The 20929-nt window shown below is 38.9% G+C and overlaps 1 protein-coding gene across 1 annotated transcript in view; it reads right to left on the reverse strand.

Moving 5' to 3' along the window:
* SIMC1 (SUMO interacting motifs containing 1) overlaps positions 1–20929 on the reverse strand; it is an 82760-nt gene that overhangs the window by 42720 nt on the left and 19111 nt on the right. The window contains exon 2 of the mRNA XM_047090893.1: positions 2904–4394. Within this exon, the coding sequence (XP_046946849.1) occupies positions 2904–4394 (1491 nt within the window). The remainder of the gene's footprint in view (positions 1–2903; positions 4395–20929) is intronic.

The following is a 20929-nucleotide window of genomic DNA, read 5'->3' on the forward strand; positions in this document are numbered from 1 at the left end:
GGTTTCACACATGGGTGGTGTAACCCCAGATCTACCCTCTAAATTCATACTACCTTTCAACAACAAAACCAATAATAATAAATATATTTTTGTTAAAAATCCCCATTAAAAGATTTTAAATGCCTATGTATAAAAAGGCAACTGAGCAGCAAGTATTATTTTTAAAATCTGAGAATAAGTACTAAACTTATTATTTTACTTTATTATTATTTTTTTAATTTTACAGAGAGAGAGAGAGCGAGAGAGAGCGTGCACACGAGTGGGGAAGAGGGGCAAAGAGAGAGAGAGAAAATCTTTTTTTTTTTTAATTTTTTTTTTTAACATTTATTTATTTTTGAGACAGAGAGAGTCAGAGCATGAACGGGGTAGAGTCAGAGAGAGAGGGAGACACAGAATCTGAAACAAGCTCCAGGCTCTGAGCTGTCAGCACAGAGCCCGACACGGGGCTCGAACTCACGGACCGCGAGATCATGACCTGAGCTGAAGTCGGACCCTTAACCGACTGAGCCACCCAGGCGCCCCGAGAAAATCTTAAGCAGGCTCCATGTCCAGTGCGGATCCGATGTGGGGTTTGATCTCATGACCCTGGGATCATGACCTGGGCCAAAATCAAGAGCTGGATGCTCAACTGACTGAGCCACTCAGGCACCCCAAGTATTAAATGTAAAACATCAACCAAAGGTCTGACAGCTTATATATGACAGTAAAACAGTGATGACTAGAACTGTCCTTCCAGAAAATCTTCTGGAGAAGTCTAGTTAGCTTTCCTTATGCCTCAAATCACCTAAGGGTAACCCTTTATCTCACTGATCAGAGACCAATACTGTACATGTCATGTAATGAAAATTAAGAGCCAGAGAAGAGAAGAACAAACAATATTGCTTTTGTGACTATTTCACATGTGAGGCACTTTACCTGTATTTGAACCTATATTATGCATTTCTTGCCTACAAATGGGGACATCTACAGCAGATAAAGTTTACAAATTCTTTTGATGCCCATATACTTAAGGGGAACTAAGACTTATAAAGTATTTCTTTAGGCCTTGAAAGGTGGCTTTGTGCTTTATGTATTTACTTTTAGGTCAAACAACTTTATGATATGAGCATTATGACTTATTTTAGAGTAAACAAAGAAAGACTCAGAGGAGTTAAGGCCAAAGGCTGGTAGGCGGCAGGCAGCGTGGGGACTGGCTAAGAAGTTCTGGGGGGATACGACCTGGTTGAAGAAGTACTTATTAAAAGCCCAAAAGAAATAATAGGAGAGATCAAAAAGATTTACAGATGGATTCTAGATGGCCAAAGTTCTTTAAGGTAAGAAATAAAGATGAGGAAGAAAAATCCCCTTTGTTTGGCCTAACTGCCATCTTATAATCCAAGCTGTGTTTACACAGAAAGGGGATGTGGTGTCCCATTTGCATCTACTGGTGGCCTCGCTACTTTGTGCAGCACTTACAAAGCACTACGGCCTTGACTAAGGAAACACAAACTCTCTCAAGTCCTCCAAATGCTCTTGATAATGGACTGATATATCACCATCCTGAGGCAAACCCACAGGAATAAAGAGAATGAGCTAGGGTAGTTAGGGAGAGTCATTCAGAAAGAGAAGACATAAAACGTATTAGAAGATACAACAACAATTAAAATGAGAGAAAAAAATTCAATCTTCAAGGCCAAATCGATGTGAATGCCTGATACAGGCTACATGGGATTCCTGATTGCTCCAAGAATGCACCTTCTGAATTCATGGACTACCTCAAGCCAGTCTTTTTTTTTTTTTTTTTAAGGTTTATATATTTATTTATTGTGAGGGAGAGTGAGCCTGAGCCAGGGAGGGGCAGAGAGAGAGAGAGAGAGAGAGAGAGAGAGAGAGAGAGAATTCCAAGCAGGCTCCGCATTGTTGGTGAAGAGCCTGACTTGGGGTTTGACCTCATGAACCATGAGATCATGACCTGAGCTGAAATCAAGAGTCAGAGGCTTAACCAACTGAGCCACACAGGTGCCCCTCAAGCCAGTCTTCTTAACATTGAGAATATGGTTATGGATGATGAAAAAATAGCTTCATATTGTAAAACCTAGCCACAAACTTTTTCTTACATCTGCTAAGAAATGCATCTGGTTTAGTTCTCACAGCTTAATAAAGACCAATGGGAAGTAGCATTTCCATTAAAATCTTTTTTTTAATGTTTATTTATTTTTGAGAGAGAGAGAGAGAGAGAGAGAGAGAGGAAGTGTGCATGCACTCATGAAGAGGGGAGGGGCAGAGAGAGAAGGAGACAGAGACTCCCAAGGAGGTTCCGCACGGTCAGTGCAGAACCCGATGGGGTGGGAGGGGGGTCAGGCTCGAATTCATGAACTGTGAGATCATAACCTGAGCTGAAATCAAGACTTGGTTGCTTAACTGACTGAGCCAGCCAGGCGCCCCTCCCATTAAAATCTTAAAACCGAATTTCCTCCTCAAAAGTCAGAAAGTAATAATTTTGGAAGCACTGAAGTGTCAAGGGTCTCACTATTTCTGTGATTTGGGAGCTGTAATAAGGGCATCAGGAAGGGAAAGGCATAGGAATTGAAGAGAAGCATTTGATGAAGACCTATAATGAGCCAGACACTCTAACAGACACTTTTACATATGTTATGTCATTTAATGATCCTGTGAGGTATGTTTTTATCTCCATTTTACATATAGGAAAGAAGCTAAGGCTCAGAAAGGTAAAGTGACTTCTACAGTGCCAGTTTTTCACTGTGGGGGTGAAATTTGAACCCAGGTCTGACTACACTAGATGGTTCCACAAGTGGAGGAAAGATAAAAATATCAAATTTATACTGGGCCTGTTCTTTCATGCATATTTATGCTAGGCCTATACAAAGGACACCTAATCCCTAGGGGAAGACATATTAGCTCACCTCTCTTGTGTCTTTATCTGGTATTAGTGTCTGGAAGAAGAGGTGATGCACTGGAGGTCGTAAGAAGTACTTCAGTCTATGCAGGCATGGTCTGCTGTATAACCCACCTTGTGGTGTTCGTGCTTGTACCTGGGCAGACTCGGGGTTAGCAGGCTCTGACAGTGATCTCTCTTTTCTAGCTGGTGTTTCTGTAGCAGAGAGCCAAGGAACTTTCTCTAAGGAAGTTTCAAACTGTGGAGACTGTGGACTGGGAGAGGACCTTGGAGAAGATGGAGCTGAGACATCCATAGGGATGTCATGGTTCTGTATATCATTTTGGGGAGGGTCAGGCCAGTCTTGTCGTAAGTGAGGCAAATCTCCAAGTGAGTGTAGCATGTCTCCTGGCAAGCAAGGCATGTCTCCAGCTGAACGGAACATATCTCCTGGGAAGTGTGGGACTTCTCCAGGTGAACGTGGCACGCTTTCTGGTGACTGTGGCGCATCTGCTGGTGACTGTGGCATGTCTGATGGTGACTGTGACATGCTTACTGGTGACTGTGGCACATGTCTTGGTGACCGTGGCACGTCTTCTGGCGACTGTGGTGTGTCTCTTGATGACTGTGGCACATCTCCCAGTGACTGTGGCATATCCCGTAAGTGTGCCACATCTTGTGGATATGATATGTTTTGAGGTGGGCCTGGTACATCTTGAGGTAGGCCCAGAGAGTCTTGAGGTGGGCACAGTGAGTCTTGAGGTGGGCTGGGTGAGTACTGAGGTCGCAACGATGAGTCTTTAGGTGGGCTTGGCAACTTCTGCTGAGGGCATGGCGTCTCTTGAGGAGGGCATGGAACTTCTTGAGGCGGGTGAGGCAAAGCTTGTAGTTGGCACTGCATGGTTTGTGGTGGGCATGACAAGGCTCGTGGTGGGCACGAGGAGGCTCGTGGTGGACAGGGTGAGGCTCGCAGCAGGCATGGCAAGGCTCGCAGTGGGCATGGCAAGGCTTGTGGTGGGCAAGGCACATCTTGCTGTGGGGTTGGCAAGGGTGCCCTCTGATTGCTGCTGCTACCATTATTGCTTGTTGGGGAATGGGAGTGAACATCTGAAGATAGCTGTAGGCTTGCCAAGAAGCCAAGGTCACCTTTGAATGCAGTTGAGCTGCAATTTGGCTCTGCTGCATAAATAGAGTCCCCACTGACGGATGTAGGAGGTTGTGGACCTTCAAATGCGGTTTCTTCCAAAAGGTCCAAATCCACAGGATCGCTGTTAATGATTCTCCGTGCTGCAGGCCGAGAGCTTCTGTCTACCCGCCCTTCCATCACCTCTTTGCTGGAGAGGCTGGCACATGTCTGAAGACTGGCTGGCTCCTTCTGGGAAGGAGCAACAGGTTCTAGGGTCAAGTCAAGAGTGGCAATAGGTCTATTTTCTTCTTCAGTTCTTGTCAGGTCAATCACACAGAGTCCATTGCGATCCTTTGCCCTTGGTCTGGTTTCTCTGGTTAAGTCAATGAAGTCCTGTTAAAATATTATGAGAATATAAGTGGTCAAGAAGGGAGCCTTTGCTTTATCTAAGATCTGCATCTGAGCTTTTAAGGATAATCATATTTTACCTTTTCACTTCACTGAAAATTTATACATTTTATATACCATAAGCATTAGTATTTCCTTTGGTCAAAATTTTGCTACTGTCAATCTGTCAATTTCTTTTTAAAAATTTTTTTTTCTTTTTTAAATTTTTTTTTCAACGTTTATTTATTTTGGGGACAGAGAGAGACAGAGCATGAACGGGGGAGGGGCAGAGAGAGAGGGAGACACAGAATCGGAAACCAGGCTCCAGGCTCTGAGCCATCAGCCCAGAGCCCGACGCGGGGCTCGAACTCACGGACCGCGAGATCGTGACCTGGCTGAAGTCGGACGCTTAACCGACTGCGCCACCCAGGTGCCCCAATCTGTCAATTTCTATACCATCTTAAATTATCCAAATGCCACATGCATATAACTGAGGGCATAGTGGGAAATTTTTTCTGATCCAAGGTAAATAGGGGAGTAGTAGGGAAGATTGCAACCTTAAGTCACAAGGGAAAAAGCAACCTTAAGTCACAAGGGAAAAAGCAACCTTTGTTTGGAAAAGCAACTTACTTACTTACAACAGAAACTAAAGAAGGTAAGCTAATATAAGAGAATCTACTATGTGCTAAGAACATGTTGAGTGCTTGCACGTATCTTTAACTTTCACAATATCCCTGTCAGGTAGGCCTTATAATCTCCATTACCCAGATGGGGAAAATGGAGTTCAGAGGAGTTAGGTCATTACCTAAGGATTATACACATTCAAACCCAGGTCCGTTTCCTTTTTTCTCTGTACAACTTCATTCAATATATAATTACCTTATAGTCAGATATGTAGAGTAATGCAATAACAGTTATAAAACCAACAGTGTAAGTCTGAGCCCTAACTAGGTTCATTATTGGAAAACCTCCTATCTTTACCTCCATTCCTTGCCAAAATGATTAGGTACTTCATAAACCCTAATGACACCTGCCCATGGTACTAAAATCAATCTCTGTGCCATACACATGTTAAAATATTGTACTCCCTTTCAACTCTCAAAACTGTCTCAGTGTGGATGAAAATTAATAGCCTAATTATCCATCAATTTCATTGATGAATATGAATGCAAATATTCTCTATGAAGTATTAGTAAATCCAGTATTTAAAAAAAAAAGTTCCATTTCTGATCAGAAGGGCTAGCTAGATACTCTGATCAACCAACCTAATAAAAGCGAGAAATTATATACAAATGTAAAAACATGGGAGAGGTTATAACAAGAAAAACTGACCAAAAAGAAAGCCAGTGTACCTATATTAATGTCAGACAAACTAGATTTCAAGGAAAATAGTGTTACTAAAGATAAAGAGGCTACTGTACAATAAAAGACTTATTTCATCAAGATATAATAATTTTAAAACTATATGCCTAATAACAGTCTCCATAAAGCAAAAACAGATACAAGGAGAAAAAGGAATATCCAGTCATTGTAAGAAACTTTTACATGTCTTTCTTGATTGATAGATTACTCAAACAAAAAAATTATTATGGATACAAAAGATTTGAACACTTTTTAAAAAGTTTTTATTTTGAGAGACAGAGAGAAAAAGAGAGGGGGTGGGGTGGGGCAGGGAGAGAGAATCCCAAGCAGGCTTTACACTGTCAGTGCAGAGCGTGACATAGGGCTTGAACTCATGAACTGCGAGATCATGACCTGACCTGAAATCAAGAGTTGGACACTTAACTGACTGAGCTACCCAGGTACACCCCAAGATTTGAACACATTTAGTAAACTTCATCTGAAGGACTCAGAATAGATATTCACAATTACATGAAATATTTACAAAAATTGACCACAAACCAGGAGTCAAAGTACACCTTAGTCAATGTCAAAAAGATTATCACTCAGGCCAAAATACTATTAGGCTAGGAAGCAGCACAAAAGAATAACTAGGAAAAACTCCATATAACTGCAAATAGGTCAAAGGAGGAATCACAAATTAGAGAAATTTTAGAACTGAACAATAACAAAAATACCAGTTATTAAAATGTGGCATGCAGAATCACTATGTAGAAAAAAATGCACACTTACACACTTAATTAGAAAAGTGGAATGGAAGAAAATTAACGTGCTAAGCACAAACCTTTTGATAGCAGAAAAAGGAAAAAATACCCCAAAGAAAGCAGAACAGAGGAAATAATAACAAGGGCAGAAATGAATGAAACAGAGAACACAGCAGAGAAGTGCAACAACGTTACAGGTTGTTCCTCTAAAAGATTATTAAAATTGGCAAACATCTGAGAAGAAATTTGAGAACAAAGGCACAAATAACCAATATTAAGAATGAAAATAGGACAAAATTACAGATGTTTTTAAGATAAAAAAGATTAGAAGATGTTATGAATAATTTTATGTCGAAAAAACTTGGGAACTTGGATGAAACAGATAAATCCCTGGAAAAATAAAGCTTAGCAAAACTGACTCAAGAAACTGGGTGATGGGTACATGGGGGATCATTATACAATTTGCTATATTTTTCACGTTTGAGATTTTCCTTAATGAAAAGACATTTTTAAGTTGACTCAAGAAGAAAGAAAAAAATCAAAATAGTCCTTTAACCAATAAAGAAATAGATCAGTAGTTGAAATTTTTTCCATCAAAAAACTCCAGGTCAAGGTGATTTTAGAAATCACCTGTTTAGTTTTGCTAAAAATTCAAGGAAAAAATTATTCTACTTTTATACAAGTTATTTGAGAGTATAAAAAAATGAAGGGCTACCTCTGACTCCTATTATGACTTAGCATACACTTGATACAAAATCTGAAAGAAGGAAATGTTATAAGTCAATATCACTTGTGTACACAGACATAAAAATTCTAAACAAAACACTATTAAACTAAATCCAGCACAACCGAGATGAGTTTACCTAGGAATCACAGCTAGCTTACATTAAAAAAAAAAAAAAATCAATTAATATAACTCATCACATAAAGGAGAAAATCTATGATCATGTGAAGAGGCCAAAAAGCATTTGATAACACATTCAACATCCATTCTTAAAAAGAGGGGAAAAAAAAACCCTCAAAGTAGAAATAGAAGAAAACATACTTATCTATTAAAAGTTATTTCCAAAGCACATATAGTAAACGTTACACTGAAACACTGAAAACATTCCCTGTAAAATCAGAAGCACATCAAAGATGCTTACTGTTGCTAATTCTATTCAGCAGTGTACCAATGTTGTATATGCAATGCAGGAAAATATGATATAAAAATTGTAAAAATTAGAAAATAAAACTGTCCTTCATGAATAATATGATTATTTACATGAAAAACTCAAAAGAATCTATAGATAAATATCAGAATAAGAGCATTTATCATGGTTGTTGGATATAAAAATTACAGTTTTTAATACTTCAACAACAGTAGCCTCATGTTGTATAACTCCCACATCTCACAACTTCAGGGGAAATCATTCATATTATATTCTATATGAATTATGCCATCTAGGGCAAAATTCTAGGCAATCCATATGATATCAACACAAAAAACATATACATGTATATGAATGTGTTTGTATATATTTGTATACACATGCATGTGCACATATGCACACACACACTACAGGTGGTAGTTATTTTTTTAAACATTTATTTACTTATTTTGGGAGAGAGCGTGCATGTGAGCAGGAGAGGGGAAGAGAGGGAGAGAGAAAATCCCAAGCAGGCTCCATACTCAGTACAGAGCCCAATGCAGGGCTTGATTCCACAACCATGAAATCAGAACCTAAGCTGAAATCAAGAGTCTGACACTTAGATGACTGAGCCACCCAGATGACCCCCCCTTTAAAAAAAAAAAGTTTGTTTACTTATTATGTGGTAGTTATTTTTGTGGGTTGCTGAACATTTCCATGATACATGGTAGACTGTAGTTCCTGAATCCCATGACTAGGTGGAGTCATGTGATTAATTCTGCCCAATAAATTATGAGGGGAAGTAACATGTATTACTCCTGGGCTGGGCCTTTCTGGATGCAGATGCTCCAAAGGTTTCTTTTCCTTCTGATGTGTCTGTCTCATGTCCATGTTCAAGATAATGGCAACTCTGTCAGCCTGTGTCTCCACAGGACTATGATATGCAGACATCCCTCCTCCTCTACCCCACCTGCAATGGGCATGTAGTAGTGTGAATGGAAATAAATCTTGTTTTAAGCCACAGTATAACATTGCTTATCCTGACAAACGCAGTACCTGGGAACAAATTTAACTAGAGATGTGCAAGACCTGTGCAAAAAAATATTATGGAAGCATACTGAAGAACACGAACATAGGCCTAAATACATGAAAGTATATACCATTGTCCATGAATTAGAAGACGCAATGTAATAAATATGCCATCCTCCCCAAACTGACATACAAATTCAGTACCATCTCAATGTCTAAGCAGGTTTTACTGAGGAACTTAGAAGTTAACTCTAAAATTTGAAAGGAAAGGGGCGCCTGGGTGGCTCAGTTGGCTGAGCATCCGACTTTGGCTCAGGTCATGATCTCACAGTTCGTGAGTTTGAGCCCTGCATAGGGCTCTGTGCTGACAGCTCAGAGCCTAGAGCCTGCTTCAGATTCTGTGTCTCCCTCTCTCTGTGCCCCACCCCTGCTTGTGCTCTCTGTCTTTCAAAAATGAATAAACATTAAAAAATTTAAAAATAATAAAATAAAATAAAATTTGAAAGGAAAAACAAAAGACCAAGAATAGCCAAGACAATTCTGAAGAAGACAGTGTGGTATTGGCACTAGATAGTCAAACAGATAAATGGACAGAAGAGCAAGTTTACAAACAGACCCATACATTTAGAAAAATTTGATTTATGTCAGAGGTGGTATTAAAGATTATGAAGAATGGGGCGCCTGGGTGGCTCAGTCGGTTAAGCGTCCGACTTCAACTCAGGTCACGATCTCGCGGTCTGTGAGTTCGAGCCCCGCGTCGGGCTCTGGGCTGATGGCTCAGAGCCTGGAGCCTGCTTCCGATTCTGTGTCTCCCTCTCTCTCTGACCCTCCCCCGTTCATGCTCTGTCTCTCTCTGTCTCAAAATAAATAAACGTTAAAAAAAAATTAAAATAAAAAGTGTTTAAAAAAAAAAGATTATGAAGAAAAGGATGGAACTTTAAATGGTACCACTACCCATTCAGGGAGAAAAATGAAATCAGATCTTAACTTCATGCCAAAATTATAAATCAATTTCAGATTTATTAAAGAAACGAAAAACCCAATTAAATTATTTTTAGGAAAAAAAACAAGAGAACATCTTTATAATATTTGTGTAAGGAAGAATTTCTTAAGATACAAAGGGTAAACCATAAAAGAATATTTGACTACATCAAAATTAGGACTTACTGTTTATCAAAAGTACCTTAAAATTGTAAAACAAGCCACAAACTGGAAGGAACTTGGCAGTGACTGACTTGGGAATACTATGTAGAGAAGAAAATGACTAATTAAAGGCACATGCAATAACATTAATTGTTTTAGAAGATTTTATTTTTTTAAAGTAATCTCTACACGCAACTTGGGGCTTGAACTTACAACACGGAGATCAAGAGTTGCACACTCTACTGACTGAGCCAGCCAGGCACCCCAACAGTGATTAATTTTATAAACATAATATTGAAGCTAAAAGAAAAACAAAAGAGAATAACATACAATATGATTCTGTGACATTGTGATATACAGTAGTCCCCCCTTGTCCAGAGGGGATACTTTCCAAGACCCTCAGTGAAGGTGTAAAATCGCAGATGATACTGAACCCTACATGTTTTCTCCTATGCATACATTCCTATGATAAATTTAATTTTTAAATTAGGCAAAGTAAAAGATTAGTGACCGTAACTCATAAGAGGAAACAATTATAACAATATACTATAATAAAAGTTATGTGATTGTAGTTTCTGTCTCAAAATAACTTCTTGTACTATACTCATCCTTTTTGTGATGATGTGAGATGATAAAATGCCTATGTGATGAGATGAGTGAGGTGAATGGTGGATGTAGGCGTTGTGATGAAGTGTTAGGCTACTATGGACCTTCTAATGATATGTCAGAAGGGGGTCATTGTCTTAGAAACTGCACCTGACCCTGGGTCACTGAAACCTCAGAAAGTGAAACTGAAGAAAGGAGGGGACTACTGTCTTGGCCCTTATCCCTGGTTCCCGGCAGAACTCCAGTAAACCCCTGTAATTTGCTGAGTGATAGGGTAAGAGGACTGTCTTTTGTTATTCATAAGTCCCTTTCAACCATACTTGAGTTTGCTAATGACTGAAAACCCCTACACAGCTTCAGGATTGGGGCTAGTTGTCAGAGGAACCAACCAGGCGTTTAGAGGGTTAGAATTTTCAGCCCTACTTCTTCAGTCTCTGGGGAGGGGAGAGGAGCTGGAGATTGAGTTAATCACCAATGGCTAACGATTTTAATCAACAAGACTCATGTCATGGAGCATCCATAAAAATCCTAAGCAACAGTTTGGAGAGCTTCCAGGTTGGTGAATACATCCACATACCAGTAGGGAGGTGTACCTCAAACTCCAGGGGGTCAGAAGCTCCTGCACTCGGGACCCTTCTGGACCTTGCCCTATGTACCTCTTTATCTGGCTGTTCACTTGCATCCTTTATAATAAAGTAGTAATAGTAAGTAAAGTGTTTCCCTGAGTTCTGTGAGCTGTTATTATCAAAACTTTGGAAGGGGGTTATGGGAACCCCCAATTTATAGCCAAGTTGGACAGAATGGTGGGTAACTAGGGGCCCAACTACTTGTGACTGGCATCTGTATGGGGGGCAGTCATGTGGGACTGAGCCCTTAACCTGTGGGTTCTGCACTAATTCCAGGCAGTATCAGAATTGAGTGAAACTGTAGGGACACTCAGTGATGTCCAGAGTTGGAGAATTAGTTATTATAAGGAAAAACTCCCCACACGTTTGGTATCAGAAATAATGTGAACAGAGAAATAGCGTTTTCATTTAGATTCCATTCATATAAAGTCCAAAAATAGGCAGAAGCAAACTATATTGTTTAGATACACACATATAGTAAAACTATAGCGAAAAGCAAGTGATCATCATGAAAATTAGGAAGTAGTTGGGAGGAGGAGGGTGGCAAGGCATGGAGGTAGAATATACGTTGAACAAAGAAACATATCCACAACTTTTATAATACAGGCAATATGGCTGCATGGGCTTTAACTTAATTTGTTCTACTATATGTTTGCTTTATACATTCCCTCCCCTGCCGCCGTGTGTGTGTGCGTGCGTGCAATGTATATCTATATACACATTTTTTTAAGTTTACTTATCTATTTTGAGAGAAAGAGTGGGGGGAAGGAGGGAGGGAAGGAGAGAGACAGAGAGAGAGGCAGAGAGAGTGAATCCCAAACAGGCTCTGCACTTGTCAGGGCAGAGTCTGACGTGGGGCCTAAATTCACAAACCGTGGGATCATGATCTGAGCTGAAACCAAGAGTCAGACACTTACTGAATGAGTCATTCATGCACACCTATACACATATTTAAAAAAAAAAAGAAAGTTAAAAAGTCTGTGGAGTAAACTTCTTAGGAAATTTCAAGACCCACGTGAAGAAAACTTTAAAAAAGCCCATTTAAGTAAGGATCCTAAATGTCTAAATTCATGAAAACACTATTCTACCACTATCGTGTAGAAAGATGCAGCATTGTAGGATAGCAAATCTTTCTACGTTAATCTGTTCATTTAAAATGCTGAGGATTTTTAGAAAATGTGACAGAATGACAGTAAAGTTTAATTATAATGTGTGAAATTTTGATTAAGAAAATAAAAGTGTTGCTAACTAACAAATGGAGGGAAGCCTTTCACAATATATATGTATGTCAAATCACCGCAATGTATACTTTAAATATCTTATAATGTTATTTACACTTCAATTGAATTACACCTCAATAAGGCTGAAATTAAAAACAAACAACTTTAAAAACGTGACGAAAGCCAGAAAAACTGGCAAATAATGAGCAGGGGACTAACACTACCTTAGAGTATTTGAATTTCTTGGATTGGTACGTATAACTTTTTTTTTAAATGTTTATTTTTTGAGAGAGTGCAAGTGGGGAAGGAGCAGAGAGAATGGGGGACAGTGCAGAGCTTAGTGGACTCTGCACTGACAGCAGCAAGCCCATTGTGTGGCTCGAACTCAGGAACTGCAAGATCATGGCCTGAGCTGAAGTCAGATGCTCAACCAACTGAGCTACCCAGGCACCTCAGTACATGTAACTTTTATGTAAATTAATAAAACTTTAGTTTTTAAAGCAGCTTTAGGTTCACAGCAAAATTGAAAAACTTCAGAGCATTCCCATGTACTCCTCTCCCCACATACAATCTCCCTCACTATCGGCATCCAATACCACCACGGCACATTGGTTACAACTGATGAATCAACATTGACCCATTATCATTACGCAAAGTCCATGGTTTACATTAGGGTTCACTCTTGGTGTTGTACATTCTATGGGGTTTGACAAATGTATAATGACATGCCTGGAAAACCCTTAATATTAGTTCCTCCTATTTCTTTCCCTTCCCACTAACCTCCAGCAACCACTGATCTAACTTTTCACTATCTCCATAGTTTTGACTTCTCCAGAATGTCATGTTGTTGGAATCACAGAGTAGGTAACCTTTTCAGATTGGCTTCTTTCCCTTAGTAATATGCATTTAAGTTTCCTCCATGTCTTTTTAAGACTAGATAGCTCATTTCTTTTTAGCAACGAATAATATTCCAGTGTCTGGATGTACCACAGTTTACTTATCCATTCACTTACTGATGAACATCTTAGTTGCTTCCCAGTTTTGGTAATTATAAATAAAGCTGCTATAAATATCTGTGTGCAGGTTTTTGTGTGGACATAAATTTTCAGTTCATCTGGGTAAATACTAAGGACCACGATTGCTGGATCTTATGGTAAGAATATGTTTAGTTTTGTAAGAAACTGAAATGTTTTCCAAAGTGACTGTACCATTTTGCATTCCCAGCAGTAGTTAATGAGAGTTCCCTTTACTATATATCTTCACCAGTATTTGGTGTAATCAGTATTTTGGATTTTGGCTATTCTAAAATCCAAATGTAGTAATATCTCATCCTTGTTTTAATTTGCAATTTCCTAATGACATATGTTGTTGAACATCTTTTCATATGCTTACTTGCCATCTGTATACTTTCTTGGGTGAGGTGTCTGTTTAGGTGTTTTGCCATTTTATTTGAAGTTTATTTTTATTTATTTTGAAAGAGGGAGATAGAGAGCAAGCAAGGGAGGGGCAGAGAAAGAAGGAGACAGAATCCCAAGCAGGCTCCATGCTGTCAGAATTCACAAACTGTGAGATCATGACCCGAGCTGAAATCAAGAGTCAGATGCTTCTTTTTTTAAAAATTTTTTTTTTCAACATTTATTTATTTTTTTTGGGACAGAGAGAGACAGAGCATGAACGGGGGAGGGGCAGAGAGAGAGGGAGACACAGAATCGGAAACAGGCTCCAGGCTCTGAGCCATCAGCCCAGAGCCTGATGCGGGGCTCGAACTCACGGACCGGGAGATCGTGACCTGGCTGAAGTCGGACGCTTAACCGACTGCGCCACCCAGGCGCCCCAAGAGTCAGATGCTTCTTAACCCACTGAGCCACCCAGGTGCCCCAGATATTTTGCCATTTTTAAATTGGATTGTTCATTTTCTTATTGAGTTTTAAGAGTTCTTTGTATATTTTTGATAACAGTCTTTTCTCATATGTGTCTTTTGCATACGTCTTCTCCCAGTCCGTGGCCTGTCTTCTCATTCTCTTGATGTGGTCTTTCACAGAGCAGTTTTTAATTTTGATGAAATTCAGCTTAGCAATTATTTCTTTCATGGATTGTGTCTTCAGTGTTGTATCTAAAAAGTCACTGCCCAAAGTCATGTAGGTTTTTTCTACTTTATCTTTCAGGAGTTTTATAGTCTCACATTTTACTTTTAGGTCTATGATCTATTTTGAGTTAATTTTTGCTGAGGGTGTAAGATGTTTGTCTAGATTCTTTTCTTTGCATCTGAATGTCCGGTTGTTCCAGCACCATTTGTTGAAAAGACTATCTTTGCTCCATTGAATTACTTTTGCTCCTTTGTCAAAAATCAGCTTACTATATTAATGTGGGTATATTTCTGGGCTTTCAATTTTGTTCCACTGACCTATTTGTCTATTCTTCTTACACTGTCTTGGCTACTGTAATTTGTAGTAAGTCTTGAAGTTAGGTAGTGGCAGTCCTCTGTTCTTCTCCTTCAATATTGGATAGGCTATTTGCAGTCTTTTGCCTCTCCCTATAAACTTCAATCACCTTATTAATATCTACAAAATAACTTGCTAGGATTTTGACTGGGATTGTGTTGAATCTATTGACCAAATTTATAAGAACTGACATCTTGACAATATCGAGTCTTTCTAACCACAAACGTGCAATATTCCTCCATTTATTTAGTTGATATTTCACCAAAACAATATGGCACTGGCACAACAGAGACATAGATCAACAGAACATAACAGAAAACCCAGAAATAAACACACACCTATATGGTCAACTAATATTTGACAAAGCAGCAAAGAATATGCAATGGGAAAAAGTCTCTTCAGCAAATCGTGCTGGGAAAACTGGACAGCAACATGCAAAAGAAACTGGACCACTTTCTTACACTATACACAAAAATAAACACAAGATGGATTAAGGACATAAACGTGAGACCTGAACACTTCAGCTTTGTAATATAACTTGAAGTCTGAAATTGTGATGCCCCAGCTTTGCTTTTCTTTCTCAAGATTGCTTTGGCTATTCAGGGTCTTTTGTGGTTCCATACAAATTTTAGAATTGTTTGTCCCAGTCCTGTCAAAAAATGCTGTTGGTATTTTGATACAGATTGCATTGAATGTGTAGATTGCTTTGGGTAGTACAGATATTTTAACAATATTTGTTCTTCCAATCTCTGAGCATGGAATGTCTTTCCATTTCTTTGTGCTATCTTCAATTTTGTCACCAGTGTTTTATAGTTTTTAGAGTACAGGTCTTTCACCTCTTTGGTTACGTTTATTTCTAGATATCTTATTATTCTTGGTGCAATTGTAAACGGGATATATATTTTTTAAAGTATGCTGTATACCAAAAATGGGAGTTGAATCCATGACCCCAAGATCAAGAGTCACACGCTCTCCCGACCGAGCCAGCCAGGCACCCCATAAATGGGGGTTTTCTTAATTTCTCTTTTTTCATTTTTGGTCTATAGAAATGCAACATATTTCTGTACATTAATTTTGTGTCCTGTGACTTTACTGAGTTTATCAGTTCTAATAGTTTTTGGGTGCAGTTTTATGGGTTTTCTATATATAGTATTGTGTCATCTGCAAATAGTAAAGATTTTACTGATTTGGATGCATTTATTTTCTTTCTTTCCTTTATTTTTCTCTTCTCTCTTCTGTCCTCTCCTCTCTCTCTCTCCCTTTCTTTTCTTTCATTTTTTTCTCTTCTCTTTTCCTCTCTCTCTGATTGCTGAGGCTAGGACTTCCAGTACTATGAAGAACATAAGTGGGGAGAGTGGACATCCTTATTCTGTTCCTTACCTTAGGGGAAAAGCTCTAAGTTTTTCCCCAGTCAAGATGATGTTAGCTGTGGGTTTTCATATATGGCATTATGTTGAGGCATGTTCCCTTTAAACTTACTTGTTGAGGATTTTGTCAGGAATGGATGTTGTACATTGTCAAATGCTTTTTCTCTGTCTACTGAAATGATAATGTGGTTCTTATCCTTCTCTTACTGATGTGATGTATCATGTTGATTGATTTGCAAATATTGAACCACCCTTGCAACCCAGGAATTAAACCCACTTGATGGTGGTGAATGGTATTTTTAATGTATTGTTGAATCCAGTTTCCTAGTATTTTGTTGAGGATTTTTGTATCTACGTTCATCAGGGATATTCAACTGTAGCTCTTTTAGTGGTGTCTTTATCCGGTTTTGGTTATCAGGGTAATGCTGGCCTCATAGAATGAATTTGGGTTTTCCTCTTTTCTATATTTTGGAATAGTTTGAGAAGAGCAGGTATTAACTCTTCTTTAAATGTTTGGTAGAATTAGCCCGCAAAGCCATCTGGTCCTGGACTTTTGTTTGTTGGGAGATTTTTGATTACTGATTCAACTTCTTTGCTGGTTAAACAAGTCTGTTCAAAATTTCTATTTCTTCCTGCTTCAATTTTGGTAGGTTATATGTTTCTAGGAATTTATTTCTTCTAGGTTGTCTAATTTGTTGGCATATAGTTTTTCATAATGTTCTCTTGTGATTGTATTTCTGTGGTGTTGGTTGTTATCTCTCCTCTCTCATTTGTGATTTTAATTTGAGTCATTTCTCTTTATAAGTCTGGCTAGAGGTTTATCAATTTTCTTCATTTTTTTCAAAGAACCAGCTGATTTCACTGATCCGTTCTGTTTGTTTGGTTTTGGTTTCTATACCACTTATTTCTGCTCTAATCTTTATTATTTCCTTCCTTCTGCTTGTTTGGCTTTTGTTTGTTCTTCTTTTTCTAGCTCCTGTAGGTGTTAAGGTTGGGTTGTTTATTTCAGATTTTTCTTGCTTCTTGATGTAGGTCTGTATTGCTATAAATTTCCTTCTTAGAGCCACTTCTGCTGCATCCCAAAGGTATTGGACCATTGTGTTTTCACTTTTATTTGTTTCCATGTACTTGTTTATTTCTTCCTTTATTTCCTGGTTGACCCATTCATTCATTGTTTAGTAGCAGGTTATTTAATCTTCATGTATTTGTGGTCTTTCCCGATTTTTCTTGTGGTTGACTTCTAGATTCATAGTGTTGTGGTAAGAAAAGATGCATGGTATGACTTCGATCTTGAATTTGAGGCTTGTTTTGTGGGCTAATATATGATCTATTCTGGAGCATGTTCCATGTGTACTTGAAAAGAATGTGTATTCTGCTGTTTTAGGATGGGATGCTCTGAATATATCTGTTAAATCCATCTGTTCCAGTGTGTCATTCAAAAGCCATTGTTTCCCTGTTGATTTTCTGTTTAGATGATCTGCCATTGATGTAAGTGTTGTGTTAAAGTCCCCTACTATTATTGTAATATTATTGACTAGTTCCTTTACGTTTGTTATTAACTGTTGTATGTGTTTGGGTGGTCCTATGTTGGGTGCACAGATATTTACAACTGTTATATCTTCTTGTTGGATTGTCCTATTATTATATAGTGTCCTTTTTGGTCTCTTGTTACAGTCTTTGTTTTACAGTCTATATTGTCAGATCTAAGTATTACTAACCCAGTTTTCTTTTGACATCCATTTGCATGATAGGTGTTTTTCCATCATCTAACTTTCAATGTGCAGGTGTCTTTAGGTCTAAAAGGAGCCTCTTGTAGGCAGTATATAGATGGGTCTTGTTTTTTTTTATCCAATCTGTCACCCCATGTCTTTTTTTCCCCCCTGTTACCTTATGTCTTTTGATTGGAGCATTTAGCCCATTTCCATTCAAAGTAATTGTTGATAGATATGTAATTACTGGCATTTTAGTATTTGTTTTGTGGTTGTTTCTAAAGATTTTCTCTGATCCTTTCTTGTCTTTCTTTCATGGCTTATTTTCTTTAGTGATATACTTGGATTTCTTTCTGTTTATTCTTTGGGTATTCATTAGCTTTTGATATATGGTTACCAGTAGGTTTCTACATAACCTCTTCTGCATATAGCAGTCTATATTAATTCAATGGCTGCTTAAGTTTGAGCCTATCCTTTACTCCTCTCCTTCCCCCACATTTTAGGTATATGGTCTCCTATTTTATATCCTTTTATTTTGTGAGTTCCTTGATTGAGTTTTTACAGAAGTGTTCATATTTACTGCTTTTTTATTATCTTTATAGTGTCACTCCTTTCTACTAAAAGAATCCCCTTTAATATTTTGCAGTGTAGGGGAGTAGCCAATATGGCTGAACAGCATGGAAGTTTTTTTGTGTCTTGCGTTCATGAAATACAGCCAGATCAATACTAAACCATCCTGCATACCTAGAAAACTGACTTGAGGATTAACACAACAATCTGCACAACTTGAACCACAGAACTCAGTAGGTATGCGGTGTGGAGAGGTGAACTAGGTGAGAGAAAGGCCGCAGAGGGCAGGGAGGTGTTTTTACTTACAGAGAGAGGATGGGGACAGGGGGAGAGTTCAGGAAAAGCACCCCCCCCCAACCAAAGCAGCTGGAGGGAAAGTGGAAAAGTGGAAACAGCCACAGGGACTGAACTAAAAAGGGAGAAAGGAGAAAGGAGAGGGTTTAAATTCCATTAAGACTCTATAAACAGGGGGAGCACAGAGTCTGAAACTCTGCAGCTCAATACCTGGTGGTGCTCTGGTGGGAAGGGTAAATCCCTAGAAACAGAGTGGGGTCTGGGAAGTTCTCAGGCCACACAGGGAGAAGTGGTTCCACTGCTGGAAAGATATTTGGTAGAGGCTGTGCAGCCACCTGGTCCCAGCAGACCCTAGAGAACAACCACATCTGCTGGTGCTGGAACAAGGTCATTAAGGGTGAAGCCTGGTGCCAGATGTGTGTTGTGATTTTCCAAAACCCCTGAAACACTGCTGTTACATGACTGCATGAACTTTTTCTGGGGTGGGCTGGCATCCAGCCACAGTCTCTGGGCATCGGCAGCAGCACGGTCCCACGAACATTCCTGGATGTGGCCGGCATCCAGGCATTGCTCGGTGAGACACTGCTGCAGACAGTCAGAAAGGGTCAAAGCTGCAGTCCCTCAGAAGTGAGGGGTGGGGAAACACAGCTGTTTTTGAGAGAAAACTCAGGAGGGAGGTGCCTCCTGGCAACCTGACGGCATGGTCACAGACAGTGTAAAAGCGGGGAGTGGATGGAAACTGGAGAGAAAGGATGGGTGCATGATTGCTGGTCGGGGAGAGCAGAGTTCCAATACTAGAGACTGGGTAGCTGGGTGATGCCATTTTCACCCCTCCGTGCATGTGCATACCCACCCAGAAGTGCCACAACAATCCACCCCAATAAGCTACACAGTGCCATTTAGTAGAGAAGGGGACCATTACACTAAGCCCTGGCCAACTGTGCCAAACTCACTCTTCACGTACACCACAAATCTCTCCACCTGCCTAGTTTATGACTATAAAGGGCTTCACAGTTTCACTTCTAGAGGAAACTGATGTAATTTCAATCGTATTTCAGTCTGTTTGCTGGTCTATCTATTCAATTTTCTTTTTTCTTCTTCATTTCTTCTTTTTCTTGAATACAGAAAAAAATCTATTTTTATTTTCAATTCTTATTAAAAATATTTTTATTTTTTCTACTATATATCTTACTTTTTTGATAAGTTTTTCAAATTCTATTTTACTTCCATAATTTCATTTTATTCTATTTCATTGTATTCAGTTTCACAAATTTTCAAACGTTTTCCTTTTTCCCACTTTTTTTCCTCTAATCTATCAAGCTCCTTTCAATAACCAGACCAAAACACACCTAGAATCTAGCATCATTTATTTGATTTTTGTGTGTGTGTTATTTTTAATTTTTTAATTTTAATTTTTTTTATTACCTTATCAATTCCTTTTCTCCCTTCAAAATGACAAAACAATGGAATTCACCCCAAGAGAAAGGGCAGGAAGAAACGAAAGCCAGGGACTTAATCGACACGGATACAAGATGTCTGAACCAGAATTTAGAATCATGATAATAAGAATACTAGCTGGGGTTGAAAATAGATTAGAATCCCTTTCTGCGGAGATAAAAGAAGTAAAAACTAGTCAGGATGAAATAAAAAATGCTATAACTGAGCTGCAATCTGGAATGGATGCCACGGTGGCAAGGATGGGTGAGGCAAAACAGCAATGTAGAGGACAAACTTATGGAGAATAATGAAGCAGAAAAAAAGAGGGAGACTAAGGCAAAAGAACACGATTTAAGAATTAGAGCAACCAGTGACTCATTAAAAAAGAACAACATCAGAATCATAGGGGTCCCAGAAGATGAAGAGATAGAAAAAGGGGTAAGAGTTATGTGAGCAAATCATAGCAGAAAACTTTCCTAACCTGGGGAAAGACACAGACATCAAAATCCAGGAAGCACAGAGGACTCCCATAAGATTCAACAAAAACCGACCAGCAAGGCATGTCATGGTCAAATTCACAAAATACTCAGGCAAGGAAAGAATCATGAAAGCAGCAAGGGAAAAAAAAAAATCCTTAACGTACAAGGGAAGACAGATCAGGTTTGCAACAGATGTATCCACAGAAACTTGGCAGACCAGAAAGGAGTAGCAAGATATATTCAATGTGCTGAATTGGAAAAATATGCAGCCAAGAATTCTTTATCCAGCAAGGCTGTCACTCAAAGTAGAAAGAGATTAAGTTTCCCAAACAAAAATTAAAGGAGTTCATGACCACTAAAACAGCCCTGCAAGAAATTTTAAGGG

Source organism: Lynx rufus, unplaced genomic scaffold (genome assembly GCF_022079265.1).
Source record: "Lynx rufus isolate CCGP_SWC_20201006 ecotype Redwood Valley unplaced genomic scaffold, mLynRuf1.p SCAF_1, whole genome shotgun sequence".
In the NCBI taxonomy this organism is placed as follows: domain Eukaryota; kingdom Metazoa; phylum Chordata; class Mammalia; order Carnivora; family Felidae; genus Lynx; species Lynx rufus.